Source organism: Nerophis lumbriciformis, linkage group LG30 (genome assembly GCF_033978685.3).
Source record: "Nerophis lumbriciformis linkage group LG30, RoL_Nlum_v2.1, whole genome shotgun sequence".
NCBI classification, from domain to species: Eukaryota; Metazoa; Chordata; class Actinopteri; order Syngnathiformes; family Syngnathidae; genus Nerophis; species Nerophis lumbriciformis.
In genome coordinates this window covers 467501-495000 of record NC_084577.2, presented here as the reverse complement: position 1 = coordinate 495000, position 27500 = coordinate 467501, and the positions used below count along the sequence as shown (strand labels likewise).

Here is a 27500-nt window from a genome sequence, read left to right as displayed (position 1 = left end):
ATCAAAGCTACATTTAACGGCATTTATATTTATGGGCCCACATGTATAATATCAATGTTAATGTAACTGAGAGTGTACAAATAGACACAATAAGGGTCCATTACTATTAACTATCTGTCATTTAGCTGTGATTTACCTCTAGGGGTTCCCGCACCACACTGTATGTAATTATTTTAGTTTGCCTTTTTTTTTTGGCCCAACCCTATAATGTTATTCATTGTGTCTACTTGCAGTAAAAAACAGCATCTATCTAAGTCTTGACAAAAAAAAACAATGACTCGTGTGTTGTTTGGGAACAGTTGGTAATGGTTATGTGCAGTAAAACTGTTCATGAACTCAACTCACCTTAATGTGTGTTCTTAAATTTGTGTTGGAAGTCTTACACGAAGAAAGCAGATTCATTTTATGTTATGCTTCTCTGAACACTTACATGTGTCTAAACATGGCCAAAGACACGCATTATTGTGGGTTTCCTGGACGTCGTCTTAATCACTCAAGAAAAATCTGATCTGTTGGAGAGCATCTCTGCCATTGTCAAATATAATTTTTAAAGCGTCCCTCTTTTTCCGACTCCCTCGTCGTCATGTGACATTAATGCGTGTCTGTTATGATTTTGCGTCCTTGTTTTGATTACCTGCCTTATCTTGCCTCTAATTGGCCAGTTCTTAATGTTTCACCCTACCTTAGCCAATTATGATTCATCACACGAACGAACACCAACCAATCATCACAGATTTTCTCCGTATGTACTGTATGGATGTTCTCATTCGTCCAGGTCGTTGTATTGTCTCCATATTTTTTTGGCCTGGATTCGCAGCCCGTTTTCTCTCTTTGTAGCTTGCAGCTTTGATGTAAGCTACAAGCTACATGTGTACAAAAATAGCTAAGCTACGTGATAAGCTACTCGTTCAAAAAGTAGCCAAGCTACTGAAAAATGTAGTTAAGCAACGTAGCTTAGCTACATGTAGCTTGTTTCAGCCCATCCATGATTACAACGGCATTATTTTTGTATTTTTTCCGTTTCACAAATTCCTCAGTAAACTCACCAAGACGTCATCGTGGAGTTATCGAGTCTGTTTATCTGATTGGAGAGCTTGTGCAGCTAACATATGGAAAAATATTTTTCTTTGAATATGTTGGGGGTGCGGCTTACATACTTGCCAACCCTCCCGAATTTTCCGGGAGACTCCCGAAATTCAGCGCCTCTCCCGAAAACCTCCCGGGACAAATATTCTCCCGAAAATCTCCCGATTTTCAGCCGGAGCTGGAAGCCACGCCCCCTCCAGCTCCATGCGGACCTGAGTGAGGACAGCCTTGTTTTATGACAGGAGGACAACCGGGTGACAAAAACTAAATCATCCAGACTAGAGATAAATTGTATTATTATGTTTATCTTACCTAAAAATAAATATATTTATTAATTAAAAAAAACAAAAAACAAATGGGTTTTTATTATATTTTGCTAAAAACATCAAAATTATTATTATTTTTTTTCTTCGTGACTCCTTATTACATCCAGCCATATAATTATACATTAAAATAAACATATTTGAAATAATTGATTTTAAACTATCATAATATTTCATTTAAAATGACCATATTTAATTATTAAAATAATTGCTAGTTTATCAACAACTTTAGCATTTTATTCATTACATTTTGAAACTCTCAGAAGCCAAGTTATGTTATATTCCTTAATATTTATTTATGCAAGTTTGAAGTATCAATTATCTAAACACAGTTTGTTTGCATATTTTCAGGATGTATATATATATATATATATATATATATATATATACATACATACATATATATATATATATATATATATATATATATATATATATATATATATATATATATATATATATATATATATATATATATAATGTATGTATATATATATATATATATATATATAATGTATGTATATATATATATATATATATATATATATATGTATATATATATATATATATATATATATATATATATATATATATATATATATATATATATATATATATATATGTATGAAATACTTGACTTGGTGAATTCTAGCTGTCAATATACTCCTCCCCTCTTAACCACACCCCCAACCACTGCCCCACACCCCACCTCCCGAAATCGGAGGTCTCAAGGTTGGCAAGTATGGCGACTTATATCCCAGTGCGCTCTATAGTCCGGAAAATACGTTGATAATAATCAATTAATTTTAGATAATGTTTCTCTTCAAAACTTAAAGACGCTTGGTATGTGCTTTACACCTGCAAGCACATGTTTCACGAGGATGAATCTGCAATTTTTCAGATCCAAAATGAGGAGCCGATACCTTCCGGTTTCTTAGCACTGGCGCCAACCATCTCTGATTGTGATCAGGCGCCTTCTCATGGTAAAGCAGTCGTGAGTCATTCTGCCTAAACTCTCGCCTCTTCTTGCACCACAAAGGCCGCAGGGTCTCTGGAGATGTCCTGGAACTTGTCTGACACAGCTTTTATTTCCGTAGATACTTGTGCACAGCGTCACACTTTTACTTCTATTAATCTCATCCCCTACGACACATATTTTACATATTAATATATTGAATATAACCCTGAGGACAAAGCTTGTGCTCATCAAAAGAATAGCAGCCACGGCGGGTTTATATTTTCATTACCGGTATGTGCTCGCGGCTAAGAAATGGAAATCAAAAGTTCTGCAAATCCAAAGCTACTGTATCCCATTGTAGTACATATACAGTACATTAACTTTATCTTACTGCATGATTTTATGAACCGTTTTCATCTGGGCTTTCAGTGCTTGTTGATAGGACATGGCCACTTCTGTTAAGGTTGTTCAGTCTTACATCAAAACCGTGATTAGTTTCTTCTTCAAACAGTCCCTCTTTGTAAATATTATCTTCCCAAAACATGTGGTTTGTCTAGTTGCTTGCAGAAGGATATTTGTTGTGTTGGCAAATAGGGAAAGGACAAGACAGCTCTCCCTGTGGCGAGCAGACAGATGGTATCTGTCATTGAGACAAGCAGATAGACTGACAGACAGATGGATGTGTAGACATCTAGTTAACAGATACATATGCACGGAGTCACTCTTTCACCGTCTGTAATGCACAGAAAAGGGCTATTTAACTGGGAATGACTCCCCCAGATTCAGTTCAAAACTTGGGAGGCAAACATATTAGCAGCAAATCCCTAAAAACACTAGAGCAGTGGGTCTCAAACTTCTTTTCACCAAGTACCTAACACCACAGAAAAATCTTGGCTCTCCAAGTACCACCATGAAGACCAATATTAAGATACAGTCGTGCAGTAGGCCTACTGTAAGTAATCATTGAAAACAAGGTTAAAGGATTTATTCAACAAAAACTGTAAATTTCATCTGCGGTGATGCAGACCCTGCATCGATCCGTCGTGGTGAAGAAAGAGCTGAGCCGGAAAGCAAAGCTCTCAATTTACCGGTCAATTTACGTTCCCGTCCTCACCTACGGTCATGAGCTGTGGGTTATGACGAAAGGACAAGATCACGGGTATAAACGGCCGAAATGAGTTTCTTCCGTGTGGTGGCGGGGCTTTCCCTTAGAGATAGGGTAAAGCCGCTGCTCCTCCATATCGAGAGGAGCCAGATGAGGTGGTTCTGACATCTGTTCAGGATTGCATCCCTGGGGAGGTGTTTAGGGCACGTCTGACCGATAGGAGGCCACGAGGAAGACCAAGGACATGTTGGGGAGATTATGTCTCTCGGCTGGCCTTGGAACGCCTTGGGATCCCCCTATAAGAGCTGGATGAAGTGGCTGGGGAGAGGGAAGACTGGGTTTCTCTGTTGCCCCCCGACCCGACCTCTGATAAGTGGAAGAAGATGGATGCATGCTACATTTAATATTTTTGGCCACTTTAACATTACACACAGTTTGAACAGTAACACTGTGTTTGAATATAGAAAACTAAAACACTGTACTTTAAATCAAGTGATTCTTTGGTGTACCGCTAGATGAAGCCCGCGCACCACTCGTGGTACACATACCGCAGTTTGAGAATTACTGCACTAGAGTGCTTCTGTTATATAGAATAACTTGGGACTACTGTAAACACATTGGCAGATCCTTGTATTGACATTTTAACCTTTCTAGCAAACATAGAACACTGGGGTCCAAACTTGTGATTTACTTAAAGGGGAACATTATCACCAGACCTATGTAAGCGTCAATATATACCTTGATGTTGCAGAAAAAAGACCATATATTTTTTTAACCGATTTCCGAACTCTAAATGGGTGAATTTTGGCGAATTAAACGCCTTTCTATTATTACAACGTGACGTCACATCGGGAAGCAATCCGCCATTTTCTCAAACACATTAAAAACACCGAGTCAAATCAGCTCTGTTATTTTCCGTTTTTTCGACTGTTTTCCGTACCTTGGAGACGTCATGCCTCGTCGGTGTGTTGTCGGAGGGTGTAACAACACCAACAGGGACGGATTCAAGTTCCACCAGTGGCCCAAAGATGCCAAAGTGGCAAGAAATTGGACGTTTGTTCCGCACACTTTACCCACGAAAGCTATGCTACGACAGAGATGGCAAGAATGTGTGGATATCCTGCGACACTCAAAGCAGATGCATTTCCAACTGGACTGGACAGACCAGCTTTCAGGAAAAGAGAGCGGATCAGGGTATGTCTACAGAATATATTAATTGATGAAAACTGGGCTGTCTGCACTCTCAAAGTGCATGTTTTTGCCAAATGTATTTCATATGCTGTAAACCTAGTTCATAGTTTTTAGTTTCATTTAATGCCAAACAAACACATACCAATCGTTGGTTAGAAGGCGATCGCCGAATTCGTCCTCGCTTTCTCCCGTGTCGCTGGCTGTCGTGTCGTTTTCGTCGGTTTCGCTTGCATACGGTTCAAACCGATATGGCTCAATAGCTTCAGTTTCTTCTTCAATTTCGTTTTCGCTACCTGCCTCCACACTACAACCATCCGTTTCAATACATGCGTAATCTGTTGAATCGCTTAAGCCGCTGAAATCCGAGTCTGAATCCGAGCTAATGTCGCTATACCTTGCTGTTCTAACCGCCATGTTTGTTTGTGTTGGCATCACTGTGTGACGTCACAGGAAAATGGACGGGTGTATATAACGATGGTTAAAATCAGGCACTTTGAAGCTTTTTTTAGGGATATTGCGTGATGAGTAAAATTTTGAAAAAAACTTAGAAAAATAAAATAAGCCACTGGGAACTGATTTTTAATGGTTTTAACCCTTCTGAAATTGTGATAATGTTCCCCTTTAACTACGGCATTCCACAAGGCACCCCTTTAAGTCCTTTCCTTTTCAGCCGTTACAATTTTTTTGTAATGTGATTGCTCTATCTTGTTTTCTTCAGATACAGTCAGTAGTCATTTGTTATTTACTTATACTGGTAGTGTTCCTCAAGGTTCCAATTTAGGTCTTCTCTTGTTCATCATTTGCACTATTTAACTGGCGACCTGTGAGTTCAGCTCGAAAAACCTGCAGCAGATTCTTAAAAACAGTGCTGTCATAGAGATCATTTTTGACTAGCTTTTTTGCGGAAGGTTCTTAAAACAGCCGAGCATTCCTGTATTTTTAACTAAATAACATAACTGTAGAGGACGCCGGTTCTCCAGAATATACAAAATAAGACTAATAGTGAAGGGGGAAGTCCGGCCCCCCGATCCTTAGCTTTATGGAAATGTGGCCCCCAAAACAATTCAGATGAATATCGTTGCGGTCTAGAGGCATGGTCATGCAAAAAAAAAAAAAAAACATATTAAAAAAAGAAACCCTAAAAATATAATATCCAGACAGTATCCCTACAGTGCTATGTGCTTTCTAAAAAAAAAGCCCACCACAACAACAAAAAACTCCACCAAATCAATGTGCAGGTACTTTTTCTGTTGAGAAAGGCACTTACAGGCCAAGGACAGGGAGAAGATTGCAGACAAGAGTGATGAGGCAGATGTTAAAAGCTCTAAAAGCCTATTGATTTTTGACTTACGGCCTTTTATATACGTGCTTTACATGCATACATGTCCATAATGCATGAATGTGTTGTTTTGACAGCGTCGTGGAGACAGTGACACTCCCTCAAAATGACTCAGTCCAAAAGTGACCAGTTTAATGTCAAAATAACACCACTACAGTAGAAAAGCTCTTTCTTCTGCAACATTGCTATTTGTTCCCAGTTTGCATAACAGGGTGTTTTTTTCTCTCTCAGAAATGTGTACAAAACAAACAAGTACAAACATCCACTGCAGAGGACGCTGGTTCTGCAGGAAGATATGCACTGTATTTTTTTATTGATTGATTGATTGAAACTTTTATTAGTAGATTGCGCAGTACAGTACATATTCCGTACAATTGACCACTAAATGGTAACACCCCAATACGTTTTTGAACTTGTTTAAGTCGGGGTCCACAATAATGGTACACATATATACTATCAGCATAACACAGTCATCATACAAGTTAATCATCAGAGTATATACATTGAATTATTTATAATCCGGGGGGTGACATGTGGAGGGGGTTGGGGGGGGGTCCTTATTAGCTTTAATAGACTGTCCTTTGTTGTATGTTATAGTTTTATATTTCCTTAAGTAGTTATCAATTTGTCTTAATTAAAAATATTTAATTAGTTCGGTATTTTTTTGGCATGCATGCTCACACCCATACAGACAGTGCTATTTTCCTTACATCCACTAGGGGTGCTATTAAACAGATAACATGGAAAAAAAGACTCCTTTTACAACAATAACATCAGATGATGGCTTATTTCAAAGCTGACTTTTTTTTCTTCTGTATCGGCAATGCCTTCTCCACATTTCCACCCTCCTTTTTTTTAACGCTACACTTGATCAATGTCCACAAAGAATACCAGTGGTTGTCACGGGATACGGTTGCCATGCAGAGGCAAGTTTGTCACATGGTCCTCGCTTGTCTGTTGGTAACTTGGGATGTCGTGTCAATTAGCCTCAAAGAGTGCAGTTTGGACCAGCTGCTGCTACCTAGTTGGGGCTTTACACCCAATACACACACACACACACACGCACACACACACACACACACACACACACACACACACACATGCACGCGCACACGCCACAAATCTTGGAGTAGAAAGCTGCTGACAATCTAATGTAGTTGACAAACACATTAGTGTGCGCCTGTGTCCAGAAGCCACTTGAGGGCACACTCACACCCTCCTCCTACCGCCTAGTCGGGCAGTATCACTCTTCAAGAATCAGAACCCATCCGCAGAACAGCAGACACACGCTGATAGTGCTGAGGGAGTGGATGGATGAAGACCGCTAGATGCTGAAAAAGAAGGTGAAATGAAATAAACCGTGATATTGACCACAAAGCAACATTTATTTATACAGCCTGTTAGTTTAAATCATTGGATGGTGTGTGTGTGTGTTTGTGTTTGTTTGGATACAGCTCTGAAAATAAAGACAAAATATTGTTTACCAATATTAAAGTCAATTAGGCTCTACATCAGTTGTGTCCAAAATGCGGCCGGATGTGCCTTTTGCGGCCTGCAGCTCGTTTTTGATTGACCCGCAACACATTCTTCTGACAAAATTAACAAAAGTTAGAATATTACACAAAAATAACAAATACAAATTTGAACCGGCCCGAATCCTCCTACAAAAATGGCTGACGACCTACGCGTCCGTGCGTCCTGTCATGATGAATATGTGTACTGTACACATCTGAGGACGGCGTGGCGCCGTTGGGAGAGTGGCCGTGCCAGCAACCTGAGGGTTCCTGATTCAATCCCCACCTTCTACCAACCTCGTCGTGTCCGTTGTGTCCTTCAGCAAGACACTTCACCCTTGCTCCTGATGGGTCGTGGTTAGGGCCTTGCATGGCAGCTCCAGCCATCAATGTGTGAATGTGGAAATAGTGTCAAAGTGCTTTGAGTACCTTGAAGGTAGAAAAGTATAACCCATTTATCTTGGCAAAATATGGCACGTTTTCAAGTGTGCTAAAGCCCTTTTAAAAGGTTTTACCATATTTTTCGGAGTATAAGTCGCGCCGGAGAATAAGTCGCACCTGCCGAAAATGCATAAAGAAGGGAAAAAACATATATAAGTCGCACTGGAGTGTAAGTCACATTTTTGGGGGAAATGTATTTGATAAAACCCAACACCAAGAATAGACATTTGAAAGGCAATTTAAAATAAATCAAGAATAGTGAACAACAGGCTGAATAAGTGTACGTTATATGACACATAAATAACCAACTGAGAACGTGCCTGGTATGTTAAAGGGGAACATTATCACAAATTCAGAAGGGTTAAAACCATTAAAAATCAGTTCCCAGTAGCTTATTATATTTTTCAAAGTTTTTTTCAAACTTTTACCCATTACGCAATATCCCTAAAAAAAGCTTCAAAGTGCCTGATTTTAACCATCGTTATAAACACCCGTCCATTTTCCTGTGACGTCACACAGTGATGCCGATACAAACAAACATGGCGGAAAGAACAGCAAGCTATAGCGACATTAGCTCGGATTCAGACTCGGATTTCAGCGGCTTAAGCGATTCAACAGATTACGCATGTATTGAAACGGATGGTTGTAGTGTGGAGGCAGGTAGCGAAAACGAAATTGAAGAAGAAACTGAAGCTATTGAGCCATATCTGTTTGAACCGTATGCAAGCGAAACCGACGCAAACGACACGACAGCCAGCGACACGGGAGAAAGCGAGGACGAATTCGGCGATCGCCTTCTAACCAACGATTGGTATGTGTTTGTTTGGCATTAAAGGAAACTAACAACTATGAACTAGGTTTACAGCATATGAAATACATTTGGCAACAACATGCACTTTGAGAGTGCAGACAGCCCAATTTTCATCAATTAATATATTCTGTAGACATACCCTCATGTCAGCAGGCCAGGGAATCTAGGGTCGATATTCTTCTCTTGATCATCTTCGGTGGCATAAGGGACGGTGTGAGCCAAGACATCCAGGGGTTTAGCTCGCTCGTCTGCGGGAACAAACTGCCGCCATTGCTTGCCGTGCTACCGAGGGCCTTTGTCCCTGAATTGCTCACACACTCCGGCAGATTCAATGGGGGTCTGGCGGCAGATTTCTTTGACTTTATCGTTGGAAATGCATCTGCTTTGAGTGTCGCAGGATATCCACACATTCTTGCCATCTCTGTCATAGCATAGCTTTCGTCGGTAAAGTGTGCGGAACAAACGTCCAATTTCTTGCCACTTTGGCATCTTTGGGCCACTGGTGCAACTTGAATCCGTCCCTGTTCGTGTTGTTACACCCTCCGACAACACACCGACGAGGCATGATGTCTCCAAGGTACGGAAAACAGTCGAAAAAACGGAAAATAACAGAGCTGATTTGACTCGGTGTTTGAGAAAATGGCGGATTGCTTCCCGATGTGACGTCACAACGTGACGTCATCGCTCCGAGAGCGAATATTAGAAAGGCGTTTAATTCGCCAAAATTCACCCATTTAGAGTTCGGAAATCGGTTAAAAAAATATATGGTCTTTTTTCTGCAACATCAAGGTATATATTGACGCTTACATAGGTCTGGTGATAATGTTCCCCTTTAAAAAGTTTTTACCGTATTTTTCGGAGTATAAGTTGCACCTGCCGAAAATGCACAATAAAGAAGGGAAAAAACATATATAAGTCGCACTGGAGTATAAGTCTCATTTTTTGGGGAAATTTATTTGATAAAACCCAACACCAAGAATAGACATTTGAAAGGCAATTTAAAATAAATAAAGAATAGTGAACAACAGGCTGAATAAGTGTACGTTATATGACACATAAATAACCAACTGAGAACGTGCCTGGTATGTTAACGTAACATATTATGGTAAGAGTCATTCAAATAACTATAACATATAGAACATGCTATACGTTTACCAAGCAATCTGTCACTCCTAATCGCTAAATCCCATGAAATCTTATACGTCTAGTCTCTTACGTGAATGAGCTAAATAATATTATTTGATATTTTACGGTAATGTGTTAATAATTTCACACATAAGTCGCTCCTGAGTATAAGTCGCATCCCCGGCCAAACTATGAAAAAAACTGCGACTTATAGTCGGAAAAATACGCTAGTTGGAGGAATGACAATATTTGTCAAGAAGAAGACAAAGAAGAAAGGAAATAGCTAAAGGAGGTTTCATTAGATCTCCCGACACGCAGATCACACATGTAAAATGTCAGTTAATGATGACAGGGCGCTTTATATGAAGTTAAGTTAAACCAGAAATATATTCCTAGCCCCTTCCAGCTTGGTCACTGATAAGAATCCAATGACAAATTGCCCTGATGGGATAGGTATTGAATTTGTTACTTTTACAGGCACTGACTGAGTTCCATCGGTATTACTGGGTATTGATTTCCGTAAAATCAGACGGTGCCATATTTCGATACTGTTCAGTGTTGGTGTTAATGCACTTTTTGTGTCTTTTTACGCATTGAAATCAGGAAGGACGGCAAATTCCGGAAGTCCGTGCAACCCCTGGTCGCGGATTTTATTTTAATTTTTTTACCGATTATCGCTTTCCGCCGATGTTTTGTTTTGTTTATATTTGCCGCGTCAAATTATTAATGATTAATTATTGGCCGACTTCAAAGTAATGCAATTTCCAGTACAATTTCTTAAATTTAGATTCTCCGAAAGTTTTATCGCTCACAAAGTGTAGATTAGGCTTTTTTTAAACGACTGATGATCTACATACACTGAGAATAATCAATTAAATTTGCTATAGGCATGTATGCCCTGGCACACCATTATCATCATTTCATGACCGAAGCAAACAATTTTTTACACTTTTATACTGAAATAAATACACCTACAACTTATTAAATGAAAATATAGAAAAAAATACCGGCAGGGGTAAAGTTTAGATCCAGGAAGGAAAGAAGAAAGTGAATGAATGTCTATAACTGAATACATTTACATAAGCATAAACATGTGTTGTTTTTTTTAATGAATTAAGTCAAGTTTATGACAACTTTTTTCCAAAACACAATATAGAATGTGAGTTATAACAGGATAATGCATACATTTATCATTTGTTTTCAAAACAGTTACCAAAAAGTGGGACTCCAAAAATTTACTGTGGGACCCCATTTTTAAGAATTGATAGGGTCCCTGCTGTTACACGGGCCATCCCGTCCGGTTGCAGACTAGTCATGTCCGAAACACTGGCTCACGTAAACAATCGCTCCCTCTAAGTCAGGGGTGTCCAAACTTTTTGCCTCCAAGGGCCAACGTGAACATGTACCAAATGGGCTGCAGGACAAAATATAGCGATTTTAGGTAGGGGTGCCTCGATAGAACTTTTTCACTTCCAATACAAAACTAATATTGGAGCCTTGAGAATTGACTGATACCAATACGGTATGTATGATACTTTTATGTAGTGTTAAAAAAAAAGTTTGATCAAGTGAAATTAGTCAAATGAAAAACACTAACCTACTTATTATTAACTGTCTAGAATGGACTTATGCTGTCTTTAAGTTGATGTGGTGGGGTAATTTTTTTTTTTGGTGACACCTGACCTGATGGCCACAATAATTCATAAAATTAAGCGATATGGTGCAGTAAGTTGAATGATGCGGACACGTATGTTACTGGATACTTTCTAATAAGCTTCTACCTTGGAGACTTTATATGTTTGATTGAGACTTTTATTAGTAGGTTGCACGGTGAAGTACATATTCCGTACAATTGACCACTAAATGGTAACACCCGAATAAGTTTTTCAACTTGTTTAAGTCGGGGTCCACTTAAATATGATTCATGATACAGATATATACTATCATCATAATACAGTCATCACACAAGATAATCACATTGAATTATTTACATTATTTACAATCCGGGGTGTGGAGGGGACGGGGGGGGGGGGGGTGTTTGGTTGTTATCATTAGTCATCAACAATTGAGAACAGAGAAATGGATATTGGAACAGTGTAGGTCTGACTTGGTAGGATATGGACAGCAAGAGAGAGAGAGAGAGAGAGAGAGAGAGAGAGAGAGAGAGTAATAGAGATAGAGAGAGAGAGAGAGAGACTGAGAGACTGAGAGAGAGAGACTGAGAGAGAGAGAGAGAGAGAGAGAGAGAGAGAGAGAGAGAGAGAGAGAGAGAGAGAGATCAGAAGGCATAAGAAATATAATCTGCATTTGATTGTTTACATTTGATTATTAACAATCCGGGGAGGGTGTTAGTTTAGGGTTGTAGTTGCCTGGAGGTGAACTTTTATTGCGGTTTTGAAGGAGGATAGAGATGCACTTTCTTTTATACCTGTTGGGAGCGCATTCCACATTGATGTGGCATAGAAAGAGAATGAGTTAAGACCTTTGTTAGTTCGGAATCTGGGTTTAACGTGGTTAGTGGAGCTCCCCCTGGTGTTGTGATTATTGCGGTCATTTACGTTAAGGAAGTAGTTTGATATGTACTTCGGTATCAGGGAGGTGTAGCGGATTTTATAGACTAGGCTCAGTGCAAGTTGTTTTACTCTGTCCTCCACCCTGAGCCAGCCCACTTTGGAGAAGTGGGTAGGAGTGAGGTGTGATCTGGGGTGGAGGTCTAGAAGTAATCTGACTAGCTTGTTTTGGGATGTTTGGAGTTTAGATTTGAGGGTTTTGGAGGTGCTAGGGTACCAGGAGGTGCATGCGTAATCGAAAAAGGGTTGAACGAGAGTTCCCGCCAGAATCCTCATGGTGCTTTTGTTGACCAGAGAGGAGATTCTATAGAGAAATCTCGCTCGTTGGTTGACCTTTTTGATTACCTTGGTTGCCATTTTATCACAGGAAAGATTAGCCTCTAGAATGGAACCTAGGTAGGTGATCTCATCTTTCCTGGTGATAACAATGTCACCCACTTTTATAGTGAAGTCATTGACTTTCTTAAGGTTGATGTGGGACCCAAACAGGATGGATTCTGTTTTACCCAAGTGTATGGATAGCTTGTTGTCAGCGAGCCAGGTGCAAATTCTACAGAGTTCAGCACTGAGGATTTTCTCCACCTGTGACTTGTCCTTGTCTGATACCAGCAGGGCCGAGTCATCCGCAAACAAGAACAATTCACAGTCGCATGCCGATGACAAGTCGGTTACGTATTTTAGGTACAGTAAAGGCCCCGATACACTGCCTTGGGGGACTCCACAGCTCACTGAGAGGGGGGGGACACACGGTGCCGTTCACCTCTACCACCTGCTCCCTCCCCTCCAAGTAAGATTGCATCCAGATCGATGAGGTTTTGTTAAATCCGATTGCTCTGAGCTTATCCAACAGTATAGCGTGGTTAACGGTGTCAAAGGCCTTCTGAAGGTCCAGCATGACCATGCCGCAGTATTTGCCCGTGTAAGTAACATGCAACTATAATTATTTGATACCTGTGTAAATTGATTATGTTTTACACTGCAATATTGTTTAATTATTATAATGTATGTCTAGCTTGCAGAGGTGGGTAGTAACGCGCTACATTTACTCCGTTACATCTACTTGAGTAACTTTTGGGATAAATTGTACTTCTAAGAGTAGTTTTAATGCAGCATACTTTTACTTTTACTTGAGTATATTTATAGAGAAGAAACGCTACTTTTACTCCGCTCCATTTATCTACATTCAGCTCGCTACTCGCTACTGATTTTTATCGATCTGTTAACACACGCTTTGTGTGTTTTGGTTTGTCAGACAGACCTTCAAAGTAGGATCTATGTCATGCCTGCGTTTCACCAATCAAATGCAGTCACTGGTGACGTTGGACTCCATTTCACCAATCAAACAGAGCCAGACGGTCACATGATTGACTGCACATAAAGTTTCAGCGGCGAACAACAACGGCAGAGACAACAACGAACGCAAACACCCCTGGCCTCATATAAAATCGATGTTCACGCTTCAGACAACCAAAAAAACAGTTATGTAATGCGTTGTCATATGTGTCTCCCCAAACAAGTGGACATTTCCGCTTACATGAACTCAACGTCAAATTTGAGAAAGCACACAGTAACGTTAGTAGATATTTTGGCTGTCACCGTAGGCTGATGTTAGCTTCCCTGCTATGAATCACTGTCAAATGTACGTAGTGTGGGGACGGCGTGGCGCAGTGGGAGAGTGGCCGTGCGCGACCCGAGGGTCCCTGGTTCAATCCCCACCTAGTACCAACCTCGTCATGTCCGTTGTGTCCTGAGCAAGACACTTCACCCTTGCTCCTGATGGGTGCTGGTTAGCGCCTTGCATGGCAGCTCCCTCCATCAGTGTGTGAATGTGTGTGTGAATGGGTAAATGTGGAAGTAGTGTCAAAGCGCTTTGAGTACCTTGAAGGTAGAAAAGCGCTATACAAGTACAACCCATTTATCATTATTTATTTATTTATTAACGCACTGCAGCCTCATAGACAGGCAGACAGAGACACACACGCACAGTCGTACACACACTCACGCATGCATACAAACACCAATCAGCAGTGCACAGTGTGTTCCCAGGTGCAGCCCACACCTATCAGTTTATGGTTTGCGTAAAGGCTAACTTGTTATTTTCCTTTGTAATCTCTGCCTACTGAGCCTATGGTGCTGTTAAGTTATTGTGGCTCAATTTGCTTTAATTTTTTTTTATTTTAATGTATTATTATTTAATATGTTATTGTTTTAGTTGCTTAGATATTCCTGGCTCTGAATTTGTTCATTGCTATTTTTATGTTTTTGTGCATTATTTGTTGCCGTTATCATTAAACGAACAGGTTACTCATCAGTTACTCAGTACTTGAGTAGTTTTTTTCACAGCATACTTTTTACTTTTACTGAAGTAAATATTTGGGTGACTACTCCTTACTTTTACTTGAGTAATAAAACTCTAAAGTAACAGTACTCTTACCTCTGCTAGCTTGTGTGCTATTTTGTGCTTAGCTGTTGTGTAGCTACTAGTAGCCTAAAGCCTACCATTTGTAAATGAGTAAAAAAAAAGAAAAGGCCAACCATGTGTGCTTATTGGAGGTAATCAGATGTTAAAGTGTAGTCCAGCTTTAAACAGGCTGCATCTGTCCAATTGGACAATGATGAATTATTTTTCTTAGGGTTGTATAAATCCACTCCATTCTACTGCAGTATTTTTTTTAAGGTAGCTTGTAGACTTGCCTGTAAAGCAAATTTATTCAACTGGCGGGCCGGATGTGACCCGCGGGCCGCCAAAAAGCTTTTAATTTTGCCCGCCAAATAACACCCAACTAGGCTTTATGAAAGCATTCAAAAGAGAGTTGATCATGTATGCAGTAATCTCAGCAAAGCACAAGTCACAATGAAGCAGCAGTGGGCAAGTACAAGAATATGGCACTATCGACCCCGAAAAAGTATGAATGTATTGAAATAGCTCACTTTGTGATGTCTTTTGTTTTCATGGTCATGGTGTTTTTGTACTGTTTTAACTTTGGCGATCAAAACATGTAGTGCTGAATTTGACCAGCAGAGGGGGGTAAAGCTACACCTTGGGTTTAATTGTGTTAAACCACGTGTACCATGTTTCAGAATCAGAATCAGAAATACTTTAATAATCCCCGAGGGGAAATGAACATTTTCAGCACAATCCCATTCAAGAGCATACAAACATTACAGGGACACAGAACATTATCACTGACGGGTCTGCCAACTTCCAGCTCCCCTTACAAAAAAAGGTTAGAAACAGGTAAACGCTGTAGACGGGGGGAGGAGAAAAAAATAAATAATTTAGTCTAAGCCTGTGCCCCTGGAGAGGAGGTCCAGACTGAGGCCAAGGGGGAAAAAACTCATAGCCATAGCACACATAAACATGTGTGTAAGAGGGAAACATCAAAGAACAAAAAGGACATTAAAGACATTAAAAGAGCAGAGCTGGTTTTTGCTGTTTTGTTTGCTGTGTGTATTAACACTTAACCTTCTGTTTTGTGTTTTTACGTAACATACATAATGGACATTAGTTACATAAAATACACAATGGATGTGGTATTTTTGTAATGTTTATATTTTCAGTCTTACAAACCTAAATTAAGGAAGACGTATTAAGAAATAAAACTGGGAGAAAAATTGTTTCAAAAGAAGGAACATCAATCATCAACTCAAAGCTTCTGTTTTTTAATGCTGTTAACTATCTGTCTAGCTGCACACGCTGGAAACGAGTAGCGAGGGCAAAATAATGATTTTTTTCACAGTGCAGTGTGAAAGCTGATGTGTTTACTTAGTAATTAGGTAAACACAGTCTCAAAGGAATATAACCTGTGGAGGCACTTTCTAAAATAAACATCCACATTTTGATGTGTGGCCCCTACATACTTGCCAACCTTGAGACCTCCGATTACGGGGGGGGCGTGGTTAAGAGGGGAGGAGTATATTTACAGCTAGAATTCACCAAGTCAAGTATTTCATATATATATATAAGATATACTTGACTTTCAGTGAATTCTAGCTATATATATATATATATATATATATATATATATATATATATATATATATATATATATATATAAATAAGAGAAATACTTGAATTTCAGTGTTAATTTATTTACACATAATATACACACACATAACACTCATCTACTCATTGTTGAGTTAAGGGTTGAATTGTCCATCCTTGTTCTATTCTCTGTCACTATTTTTCTAACCATACTGAACACCCTCTCTGATGATGCATTCTGCTTCGTCTCCTTGTTGTGTGCGCAGTTGTGCACTGCACTCTCTAAAAGCCGTAGATGTTATTGTCACATATGCATGCACAGTAGATGGCAGTAGCGTCCTGTTTAAGAGTGTCACAACATTGCTGTTTACGGCAGATGAACTGCTTTACGGTAGACGAAAACGTGACTGCTGTTGTTGTGTGTTGTTGCTGCGCTGGGAGGACGTTAATGAAACTGCCTAACAATAAACCCACATAAGAAACCAAGAACTCGCCCGCCATCATTCTACAGTTATAACGTGATTGGGCAGGCACGCTGTCATATTGTGGGAAAGCGGACGTGAAAACAGGATGTCAACACGTCACTCAGGTCCGCCTGAATTTCGGGAGATTTTCGGGAGAAAATTTGTCCCGGGAGGTTTTCGGGAGAGGCGCTGAATTTCGGGAGTCTCCCGAAAAATCCGGGAGGGTTGGCAAGTATGGGCCCCTAACACCTTGGGCTCCTGAAACTGTGGCCCTCTTCATCATGTAGTCGATTAGCCCTGCTCTAAACCTTTCAAAAAAATGCTCAAATCTGTTTTCATTTAAATGATCAGTCAGGTATAGGACTTTTGCCCTCTGCCTGAAACCCAAAAATGCCTCTAGGTCACGCGATTGCAGCTCAGCAATTCCCAAGCTCTTTGAATGTTCTGAACTCCTGTTTGCATGCCGGTGTGGTACTGAGCAGATGAATTGGGCCAGGAATAGTTGTGCCATCGTGGCGGTCTGCATGCTGGACCTCAACTCCCCAAAGCCCATTGACTCTTAAATCAACAGCGCATTTGTTTGTCCTTAATGATCAATTAATCACCAAAGCACTCATTATGCTTATCCCTCTCTACTGTAAAAATCAATTTGCAAAGGTTTTGGGTTCCTTGTAAGTAGATTACAAAGTATTGCATAATACTCCTAATTGGATGGGTTAATTACAGTGAGTTAGTAACCAATAGGTTATCATAGCTGGTTATTATATGCACGTTTGCGCTCATTGGCCTGCAGCTCAGTTAGTCAAGTCAAAGTGTGGAACATTTCCTAATGCAGATCATTAATTGTGGCGCACACAAGGGAGGAAGTACGTGTGGTGCGGTGTTTGTGTGCAGGTGGAGACAACATTCAAGTGCATAATATGCATTACTATCATTCATTCATTCTTGCATCTTATTTAACATAAAAAATACAAAGCATCATCTAATTTGTGTTAAAGCTCTTTCTTGCGTTTGCTGCAGCTGTGTCTTCACTTCTTTGCTTATTTTTAGACCTAACTCTTTCTCACCCTCCTCTTCCTACTGTCTGTACATCTAATTCCTGGAGGGCTGCAGAAGAAAGGAAAAGCAGGACCAGTTACTTGTAGTCAGAAATACCCAGCAAAAGCCAGTATTTCACTAGAATTGTATGTGCACGGAAGGTAGAATTATTGAATGTATCCTAGGGATGGCCAAATAGGACTCATATGAGGTGAAGGCAATAAAAAACCTTTGTTTGTCAAAGAGGAATATGTTTTTGCTTTGAATTCATACATACTTAATTGGACACATACGGCGTGCATTGCAGGAGAGTGACTCCTCAGGTTGTATACTTGGTGCATTTTTCCCCAGACTAAATTTGTATTTTGGTGTAAACATAACAAAAATCCAGCGGTGAGTCATTCCAACGTTTTTCAGAATACCCTGTCTGGCAGCAGAGACACATTTTTGTCATTAAAAATACAAAGGAGTGAGTGTCCTTTTTCACAAACATACAGGAGCTCTGCCCAAGTCAAATATAGTTTACATACAGTACAGTGAGGTTGATGGCTGGTGAGGCACTGACTTCATCACAGTCACATTTACAAACATATGAACCCTAAAGAGTATCTTATTCACCATTTGATTGGCAGCAGTTAACGGGTTATGTTTAAAAGCTCATACCAGCATTCTTCCCTGCTTGGCACTCAGCATCAAGGCTTGGAATTGGGGGTTAAATCACCAAAAATGATTCCCGGGCGCGGTGCCGCTGCTCCCCTCACCTCCCAGGGGGTGATCAAGGGGATGGGTCAAATGCAGAGGACACATTTCACCACACCTAGTGTGTGTGTGACAATCATTGCTACTTTAACTTAACTTTAACTTTACACATACAAACTGTAGCACACAAAAAAGCACATTTAATAGAAAAAACTTTATTATGGTTGTGCTGGATTAATGCACCCCCTGACGGGAGTGTTATATCAACTAAAGCCCACACTTAAACGTTCCACGTGCAAGATTGAATCTTTTTAAAAAGATATTTAATAAGAAGCCAAAAAGTGCAAAAACAATAATGTTTGTGTTGGAGGAGTTGTGAATGAATGAAATATGAAATCCGTGCTGCAGTCTGCAGGTGTACCTAATGTTGTGGCCCTGCGGTCGTTCGCAGCTCCTCCAACGCGAGCGTTTTTGGCTTCTTGTTGGGGGACTTTTTTGAGTGGGTTCGGTCTTGCACGTGGGGGGTTTGGGTGTGGGCTTTGGTTGGTGTGGCGCTCCCATCGGGGGGTGCGTTCTACGGCGGGGGTGCATTAACCGGCACAAGGAGGCGGGATTACTGCGAGCCTCAGCCAGTGCGTCTTCGCAGCAGTTTTATGATTGTTCAGCACAAGAAATACGTTACACACATACAGTTGTTGACAAAATACACTGTACATTATATACCTCAGCTAACTAAACTATGGAAATGTATAATATAATTCATATAGCAATACGGTCTCACTGCACAGCAGGCCAGCAGTTAGCCGAGTCCGCAATCCATGGTGAGGCTCAACTGAGTGACGTGCCTCAACTGGCTGCTGTTCACCGCACCGTCTCTTCTCAGTATTTGAACGGCAAATGTGAAAATTCAGCGATTTTGAATAAAAATAATCTAAAACTGGTGAAGTTAAATGGAAAATAACTTTATAGTATAATCACTGGATACATATAACAATTTAATTATTTTTTTTTCTTTTTGCATTTTTTTTCTTTCCATGATGGCAGGTGAGGCGGGACCTCACCTGCCATCATGGAAAGAACCTCTAGTGACTGCACGTCACTGATACAGTAAGAAGGGGATTCATATTCATACGCGTAAATCGTAAACAAATGTATCCACTTTGGCCGCCAGATGGCAGTAGAATGTTGAATATCTTAAAATGTTATGGCAATTCCATCTTTGACCATCAGTTGCTATGTTGAGTGGCGCTTTCCATCATTTTCAGCAGACTGCTTTGCAAAATGATTAACCCCTGCCCCTTGTTTCACCCAGGGCCATATGAATCCTTTCCCTACTGTGACAACTCGAGCTTGGAAAGCGCAGGCTACCTCACGATACAATACGCCATACATGGCTCCTGATCGCGCTGATATCTCGTAATGGCGATAAAATAGATCACAAAGTATTTGCCATTCAGCATTTGAAAACCCTGAAAATGTACAAATTTTGGATATTTTTTTTTAATTTCGAAAACACCTCATTTACTTTAAGTTGTGTATATCAGGGGTCCCCAACCTTTTTTGCGCCACGGACCGGTTTAATGTAGGCATTATTTTCAGGGACCGGCTTTCCACACGTGCCAGATAAATACAGCAAAAACGCTGAATTAGTGGGAGCCTTGGGCATGTTTCTTTTCAATGAGATGCAGATGGAAATCAGCCTTTGTCTACTACCGTATTTTTCGGAGTATAAGTCGCACCTGCCGAAAATGCATAATAAAAAAGGAAAAAAACATATACAAGTCGCACTGGAGCCCGGCCAAACTATGAAAAAAACTGCCACTTATAGTCCGAAAAATACGGTATCTGTCACATTTATATTTGATATGTTCATTAATGTGCATCGTATCATGTCACAAAGTTATAACAAATGGCGACTTCCTATGAGGAGTTTTATTGTACATCTATAAACAAGCTCTTTGGTGTGTGTAGTGCACAGGTGTCAAACTCATTTGAATGAACGCAATAAAATGCATAATGAAAGACGTCTCGTCATGCAGGAGATACATAGTAATATATTTCCTAAATAAAAATACAAACAACATTTAAGCAGGCACCATTCAGCAGTAATAAAATTATAAAAAGAAATGATTGAATAGACAATATGTCTATTATTTTTTTAGTTAGTCAGTACAAATATGTTGACACATGTACGTATTCTGCTCACTAAACAGACGCAATACACTCAGCTTTGCTTGTGCTATCAAGTTTGCATGCTTTTTGGTGCACCCAAACCTTTAGTAAATCAGGCCCTAAGTGATGAATACATTTGAACAGAAATGTAGATAGAATCATGTTTCAACAGAAAGTAACCAGATATTAACAGTAAATGAGCAAGTACCGTATTTTCTGGACCATAGAGCGCACTGCTGATGAGCAGGTCTATTCCGGTCTTTAAGGCGCATAAAGAGGTCATATTGTGATTTTTTTTCTAAATTTAAAAAACTTCCTTGTGGTCTACATCAGTGTTTTTCAACCTTTTTTGAGCACATTTTTTGCGTTGAAAAAATCCAGAGGCACACCACCAGCAGAAATCATTAAAAAACTAATCTCAGTTGACAGTAAAAAGTCGTTGTCGCAATTGTTGGATATGACTTTAAACCATAACCAACCATGCATAAATATAGCTCTTGTCTCAAAGTAGGTGTACTGTCACCACCTGTCACATCACGCCGTGACTTATTTAGAGTTTTTTGCTGTTTTCCTGTGTGTAGTGTTTTAGTTCTTGTCTTGCGCTCCTATTTTGGTGGCTTTTTCTCTTTTTTTGGTATTTTCCTGTAGCAGTTTCATGTCTTCCTTTGAGCGATATTTCCCGCATCTGCTTTGTTTTAGCAATCAAGAATATTTTAGTTTTTTTTTATCCTTCTTTGTGGGGCATTGTTGATTGTCATGTCATTTTCGGATGTACATTGTGGACGCCATCTTTGCTCCACAGTAAGTCTTTGCTGTCGTCCAGCATTCTGTTTTTGTTTACTTTGTAGCAAGTTCAATTTTAGTTTCGTTTTGCATAGCCTTCCCTAAGCTTCAATGCCTTTTCTTAGGGGCACTCACCTTTTGTATATTTTTTGTTTAAGCATTAGATACCTTTTTACCTGCACACTGCCTCCCGCTGTTTCCGACATCTACAAAGTAATTAGCTACCTGCTGCCACCTACTGATATGGAAGAGTATTACACGGTTACTCTGCCCAGCTCTAGACATCACCGACACTCAACAACAACACATCATTTGCTGACTATAATTGCTGGTTTGCAAAATATATTTTTAACCCAAATAGGTGAAATGAGATAAACCAGACTGTATCTCACGGCACACTAGTTCACATAACATGTAATGGTGGTTCCTTGGTCAAAATGTTGCATAGATTATGTTTTACAGATCATCTTCAATTCGCTTTTTGACAGTCGCTCCAGAATGCGCCGTTTTATGGGCGGTCTTATTTACGTGGCTCACCTTCAACAGCGTCTTCTTACCGTCATTTTTGTTATAGCGGTGTAGCGTGCAAGGACGGGAGTGGCAGAAGTGTCAAAAGATGGCGCTAACTGTTTTAATGACATTCAGACTTTACTTAAATCAACAACGGAGCAGCATCTCCTCATCCGTGCCTCATTTGTGCAACAACAACGCCGGAAATGTGTCCCGTGAAAAAACGTCCGACCGGTACTCTCTAATAACTAAAGTTCCGCCGGTGAATTATGTAAACCCACTACACTGGTAGTTTTTAGCGCTTTTATAGCGAGATATAACTTAGAACTTTACGCTACTTTATATTAGAAATGGCAACAGCAGAGGGTGAATGCCCCATAACAAGAAGATAGTGAAAAAGAAGAAACTTATCAACTACGGTATCGGCACGGACTACAGTGGCGGACATGCGCAAATTTTCAGGACTTATGCAGATCTCAAATACACATCAGCAGGTACCAGAAACGTTGGTTTTGCATAATATTGTGAAACTAAATGCCAGATAATATGTCTGCTAATGGGTGCCGTTTTGCGGTCCTTATACACACACCATAGTAACACTTGTATCTCTGACTACGGTAGCCGTAATGGGCCGACAATCCATCAAGCGGTGCGGCTTCAAAGTCATACTAAAACATTTTCACAGATTTTTGAGTGCCGTGTGTAATGTTTTTTATTTTCAATGGAACATTTAAAGTTTTGGAGTTGTTTTACTGGCGTCATATTGCAGTCTACACATTTCTCTTATGTGTAACTACCATCTACTGGTCACACTTATCATTACACCATCTACCAAATAAAATTGCTTCGAGGTCGGTGAGCACAAGCAGAATTATTCCGTACATTATGCGCACTGGGTTATATAATTTTTTAGAAAATGAAGGGATTTTAAGTGCGCCTTATAGTCCGAAAAATACGGTATATTAATAATAGTTTTGAGAAAATATTACAATTAGAAATATATATATATATATTATATAATATAATATATATATGTTATCCCGTACGTAACCCGTTTTGAAATGTTTTTTCTATTCTCATTTATATGTCAAATAATACATTGTGCATACTTGCCAACCTTGAGACCTCCGATTTCGGGAGGTGGGGGTTGGCGGGGGGGCGGGGGGCGTGGTTAAGAGGGGAGGAGTATATTTACAGCTAGAATTCACCAAGTCAAGTATTTCATATATATATATATATATATATATATATATATATATATATATATATATATATATATATATATATATATATATACTTGACTTTCAGTAAATTCTAGCTATATATATATGTATATATATATATTTTTTATTTATTTATTATATATATATATTTTTTATTTTTTTTTATTTTATATATATATATATATATATATATATATATATATTATATATATATATATATATATATATATATATATATGTCTTAATAAGGTTATCCAAAAAATAGTGCTCGATACCATAGTACAGCGCAATATATGTATGTGTGGGAAAAAAATCACAAGACTACTTCATCCCTACAGGCCTGTTTCATGAGGGGTTCCCTCAATCATCAGGAGATTTCATCAGGAGATTTCTCCTGATGATTGAGGGAACCCCTCATGAAACAGGCCTGTAGAGATGAAGTAGTCTTGTGATTTTTTTCCCCACACATACATATATATATATATGTATATATATATATATATATATATATATATATATATAAATATAAGAAATACTTGAATTTCAGTGTTCATTTATTTACACATATACACACACAAAACACTCATCTGCTCATTGTTGAGTTATGGGTTGAATTGTCCATCCTTGTTCTATTCTCTGTCACTATTTTTCTAACCATGCTGAACACCCTCTCTGATGATGCATTCTGTTTTGTCTCCTTGTTGTGTGCGCAGTTGTGCACTGCACTCTCTAAAAGCCGTAGATGTTATTGTCACATATGCATGTACAGTAGATGGCAGTATTGCCCTGTTTAAGAGTGTCACAACATTGCTGTTTACAGCAGACGAACTGCTTTATGGTCGAAAATGTGACTGCTGTTGATGTGTGTTGTTGCCGCGCTGGGAGGACGTTAATGAAACTGCCTAACAATAAACCTGGAGGGGGTGTGGCCTCCAGCTCGGCCAGAATTTCGGGAGATTTTCGGGAAAAAATTTGTCCCGGGAGGGTTTGGCAAGTATGACATTGTGATATATACCGTTACCGTAGGATGCTGCAGTATATACTGTATCGCGATATAGATTCCAGGCCATGTAACCCATCCGGTCATTTTGCGAGTTACACTACAATACGCTGCTCTTCTTCTTGACCTGGTGCAGTTCCACCTCCAGCACTTATCTAACCCTTTCCCCAGGCCCACATTTCACCCTCTCCCCTAGTGCACTCCTGACCAGTGTGCCGAGAGCAGATGTAGAGCGAAGAAAAGTGTGTCAGGACCCGCCATGACTCCCTCAACCATCACTCCCCCACACTTTCCTATTTTTCCTTTTTTTTTTTTTTCTCATCCAGTCCCTCTCTCTCTAGTCCAGGATTTGGGACAGACATTGATTTGTCATTCATTCATAGCGCAGCTGCCAGCCGGCTTGCATGCGCAGTATTAGTTCCTGTGCATCTGTGCGCCAGACGTGGCCGTCCTGCTTTCGTCTCTTTGCATGTACCGGCTTCTTTTCTCTCTCTCTCCAAGTTAATCTCTTAAGAAGAGGTGTGGTTGTCTCTGGCTCTGCGCTCACTCTCCCCCTGCCTCTCAGTCTGAGGGGCGATATCATCACAAGCTCTCTCCTCCTCTCATCTTTTTCCTCGCCACTCGTCTCAAACCCCTCGACTTGTCACCGCTGCACTCTTCTCTGTCCACGATGACTTCTTGTGGGGAGGTGGGCGATGCCATGGAGCCCAGGTGAGTCCGAGAAGGTGTAAACTGTCGGATCGGGCTAGAGCAAGGACATCCGGCTCTTATTTGTTGTTAAAGCGTTGTCTAATCTGGGTCAATAGCAATCTATTTCCCTTAGCTCTGTGGAGGTTAAGAGCAGATGGCATATTTCTCCTGATGTTATTGACTACTGTGGTATTTTCAAACTGGTCTGGTCGAGCTTGTGGCCACAGAGCTCATGATGGTTAATAGTCTTACCATGCACAAACTGTACGTCCATATGGAAGAGATTACACATACTGGATTTATACAAATACCCTGCAAGTTTTTCCTGTGCCTGCTTTCTACGTGCAGGTCTAGAATTTGGCAAATGATAACAAGCATGCCTGAGAGAGGAAGACTTCCTCTCTTTTTTTCCCCCCCTGTGTCCTCATGACAAGACAGACAGCTCTAACGTGTTGTGTGAAACACAGAAGGAGCAAGGCGCAGAGTGAGAAAGCCGGAGATGAGTCGGGGACAAATGCGAGGTGTCGAGCTACTCAACAGGAGTGTGATGATGAGAGGAAGGGTGTCAACGTTGAGTTTGCAAAGAAAGAAAAAAGGTGAAAGTGAAGCAAGAGGAGATTGCAGAACAGGAAGAAGCTATCCGTCAATCAGACTTTTGGTAGTAGACGTAGACATAAAAAGATTGGTTTGGGTGATAAGTTTGCTTGCGACACTGTTGTAAGTATCCCAATTTCGTTTTTTACACCTATGTAAGCGTCAATATATACCTTGATGTTGCAGAAAAAAGACCATAAATATTTTTTTAACCGATTTCCCAACTCTAAATGGGTGAATTTTGGCGAATTAAACGCCTTTCTATTGTGACGTCACACCGGGAAGCAATCCGCCATTTTCTCAAACACATTACAAACACCGAGTCAAATCAGCTCTGTTATTTTCCGTTTTTTCGACTGTTTTCCGTACCTTGGAGACATCATGCCTCGTCGGTGTGTTGTCAGGGGGTGTAACAACACCAACAGGGACGGATTCAAGTTGCACCAGTGGCCCAAAGATGCGAAAGTGTCAAGAAATTGGACGTTTGTTCCGCACACTTTACCCACGAAAGCTATGCTACGACAGAGATGGCAAGAATGTGTGGATATCCTGCGACACTCAAAGCAGATGCATTTCCAACTGGACTGGACAGATCAGCTTTCAGGAAAAGAGAGCGGATGAGGGTATGTCTACAGAATATATTAATTGATGAAAACTGGGCTGTCTGCACTCTCAAAGTGCATGTTGTTGCCAAATGTATTTCATATGCTGTAAACCTAGTTCATAGTTGTTAGTTTCCTTTAATGCCAAACAAACACATACCAATCGTTGGTTAGAAGGCGATCGCCGAATTCGTCCTCGCTTTCTCCCGTGTCGCTGGCTGTCGTGTCGTTTTCGTCGGTTTCGCTTGCATACGGTTCAAACCGATATGGCTCAATAGCTTCAGTTTCTTCTTCAATTTGGTTTTCGCTACCTGCCTCCACACTACAACCATCCGTTTCAATACATTCGTAATCTGTTGAATCGCTTAAGCCGCTGAAATCCGAGTCTGAATCCGAGCTAATGTCGCTATACCTTGCTGTTCTATGCGCCATGTTTGTTTGTATTGGCATCACTGTGTGACGTCACAGGAAAATGGACGGGTGTATATAACGATGGTTAAAATCAGCAACTTTGAAGCTTTTTTTAGGGATATTGCGTGATGGGTAAAATTTTGAAAAAAACTTTGAAGAATAAAATAAGCCATTGGGAACTGATTTTTAATGGTTTTAACCCTTCTGAAATTGTGATAATGTTCCCCTTTAAGTACAACCCACAATCGTTATCAAATAAAAATGTGTAACATTTGATATATACAGTCGTGGTCAAAAGTTTACATACACTTGTAAAGAACATAATGTCATGGCTGTCTTGTGTTTTCAATAATTTCTACAACTCTTATTTTTAGAGTGATTGGACCACATACTTATTGGTCGCAAAAAACATTCATGAAGTTTGATTCTTTTATGAATTTATTATGGGTCTACTGAAAATGTGACCAATTCTGCTGGGTCAAAAGTATACATACAGCAATGTATGTTACATGTCCCTTGGCAAGTTTCACTGCAATAAGGCGCTTTTGGTAGCCATCCACAAGCTTCTGGCAAGCTTCTGGTTGAATTTTTGACCACTTCTCTTGACAAAATTGGTGCAGTTCAGCTAAATGTGTTGGTTTTCTGACATGGACTTGTTTCTTCGGCATTGTCCACACATTTAAGTCAGGACTTTGGGAAGGCCATTCTAAAACCTTAATTCTAGCCTGATTTAGCCATTCCTTTACCACTTTTGACGTGTGTTTGGGGTCATTGTTCTGTTGGAACAACCAACTGCGCCCAAGACTCAACCTCTGGGCTGATGATTTTAGGTTGTCCTGAAGAATTTAGAGGTAATCTTCCTTTTT

At 40.0% G+C, this 27500-nt stretch overlaps 1 protein-coding gene across 2 annotated transcripts in view; it reads left to right on the top strand.

Annotated features, from left to right (window-relative positions):
* numbl (NUMB like endocytic adaptor protein) overlaps positions 1–27500 on the top strand; it is a 189002-nt gene that overhangs the window by 81238 nt on the left and 80264 nt on the right. Inside the window, exon 1 of one of the 2 annotated variants that reach the window (XM_061925339.2) lies at positions 24833–25048. The exons of the other annotated variant lie outside the window; for it this stretch is intronic. Coding sequence (XP_061781323.1) covers positions 25008–25048 — 41 coding nt within the window. The 5' untranslated portion in view covers positions 24833–25007. Of the gene's footprint in view, positions 1–24832; positions 25049–27500 lie in introns of those variants that run through there. 2 annotated transcript variants of the gene reach the window in all.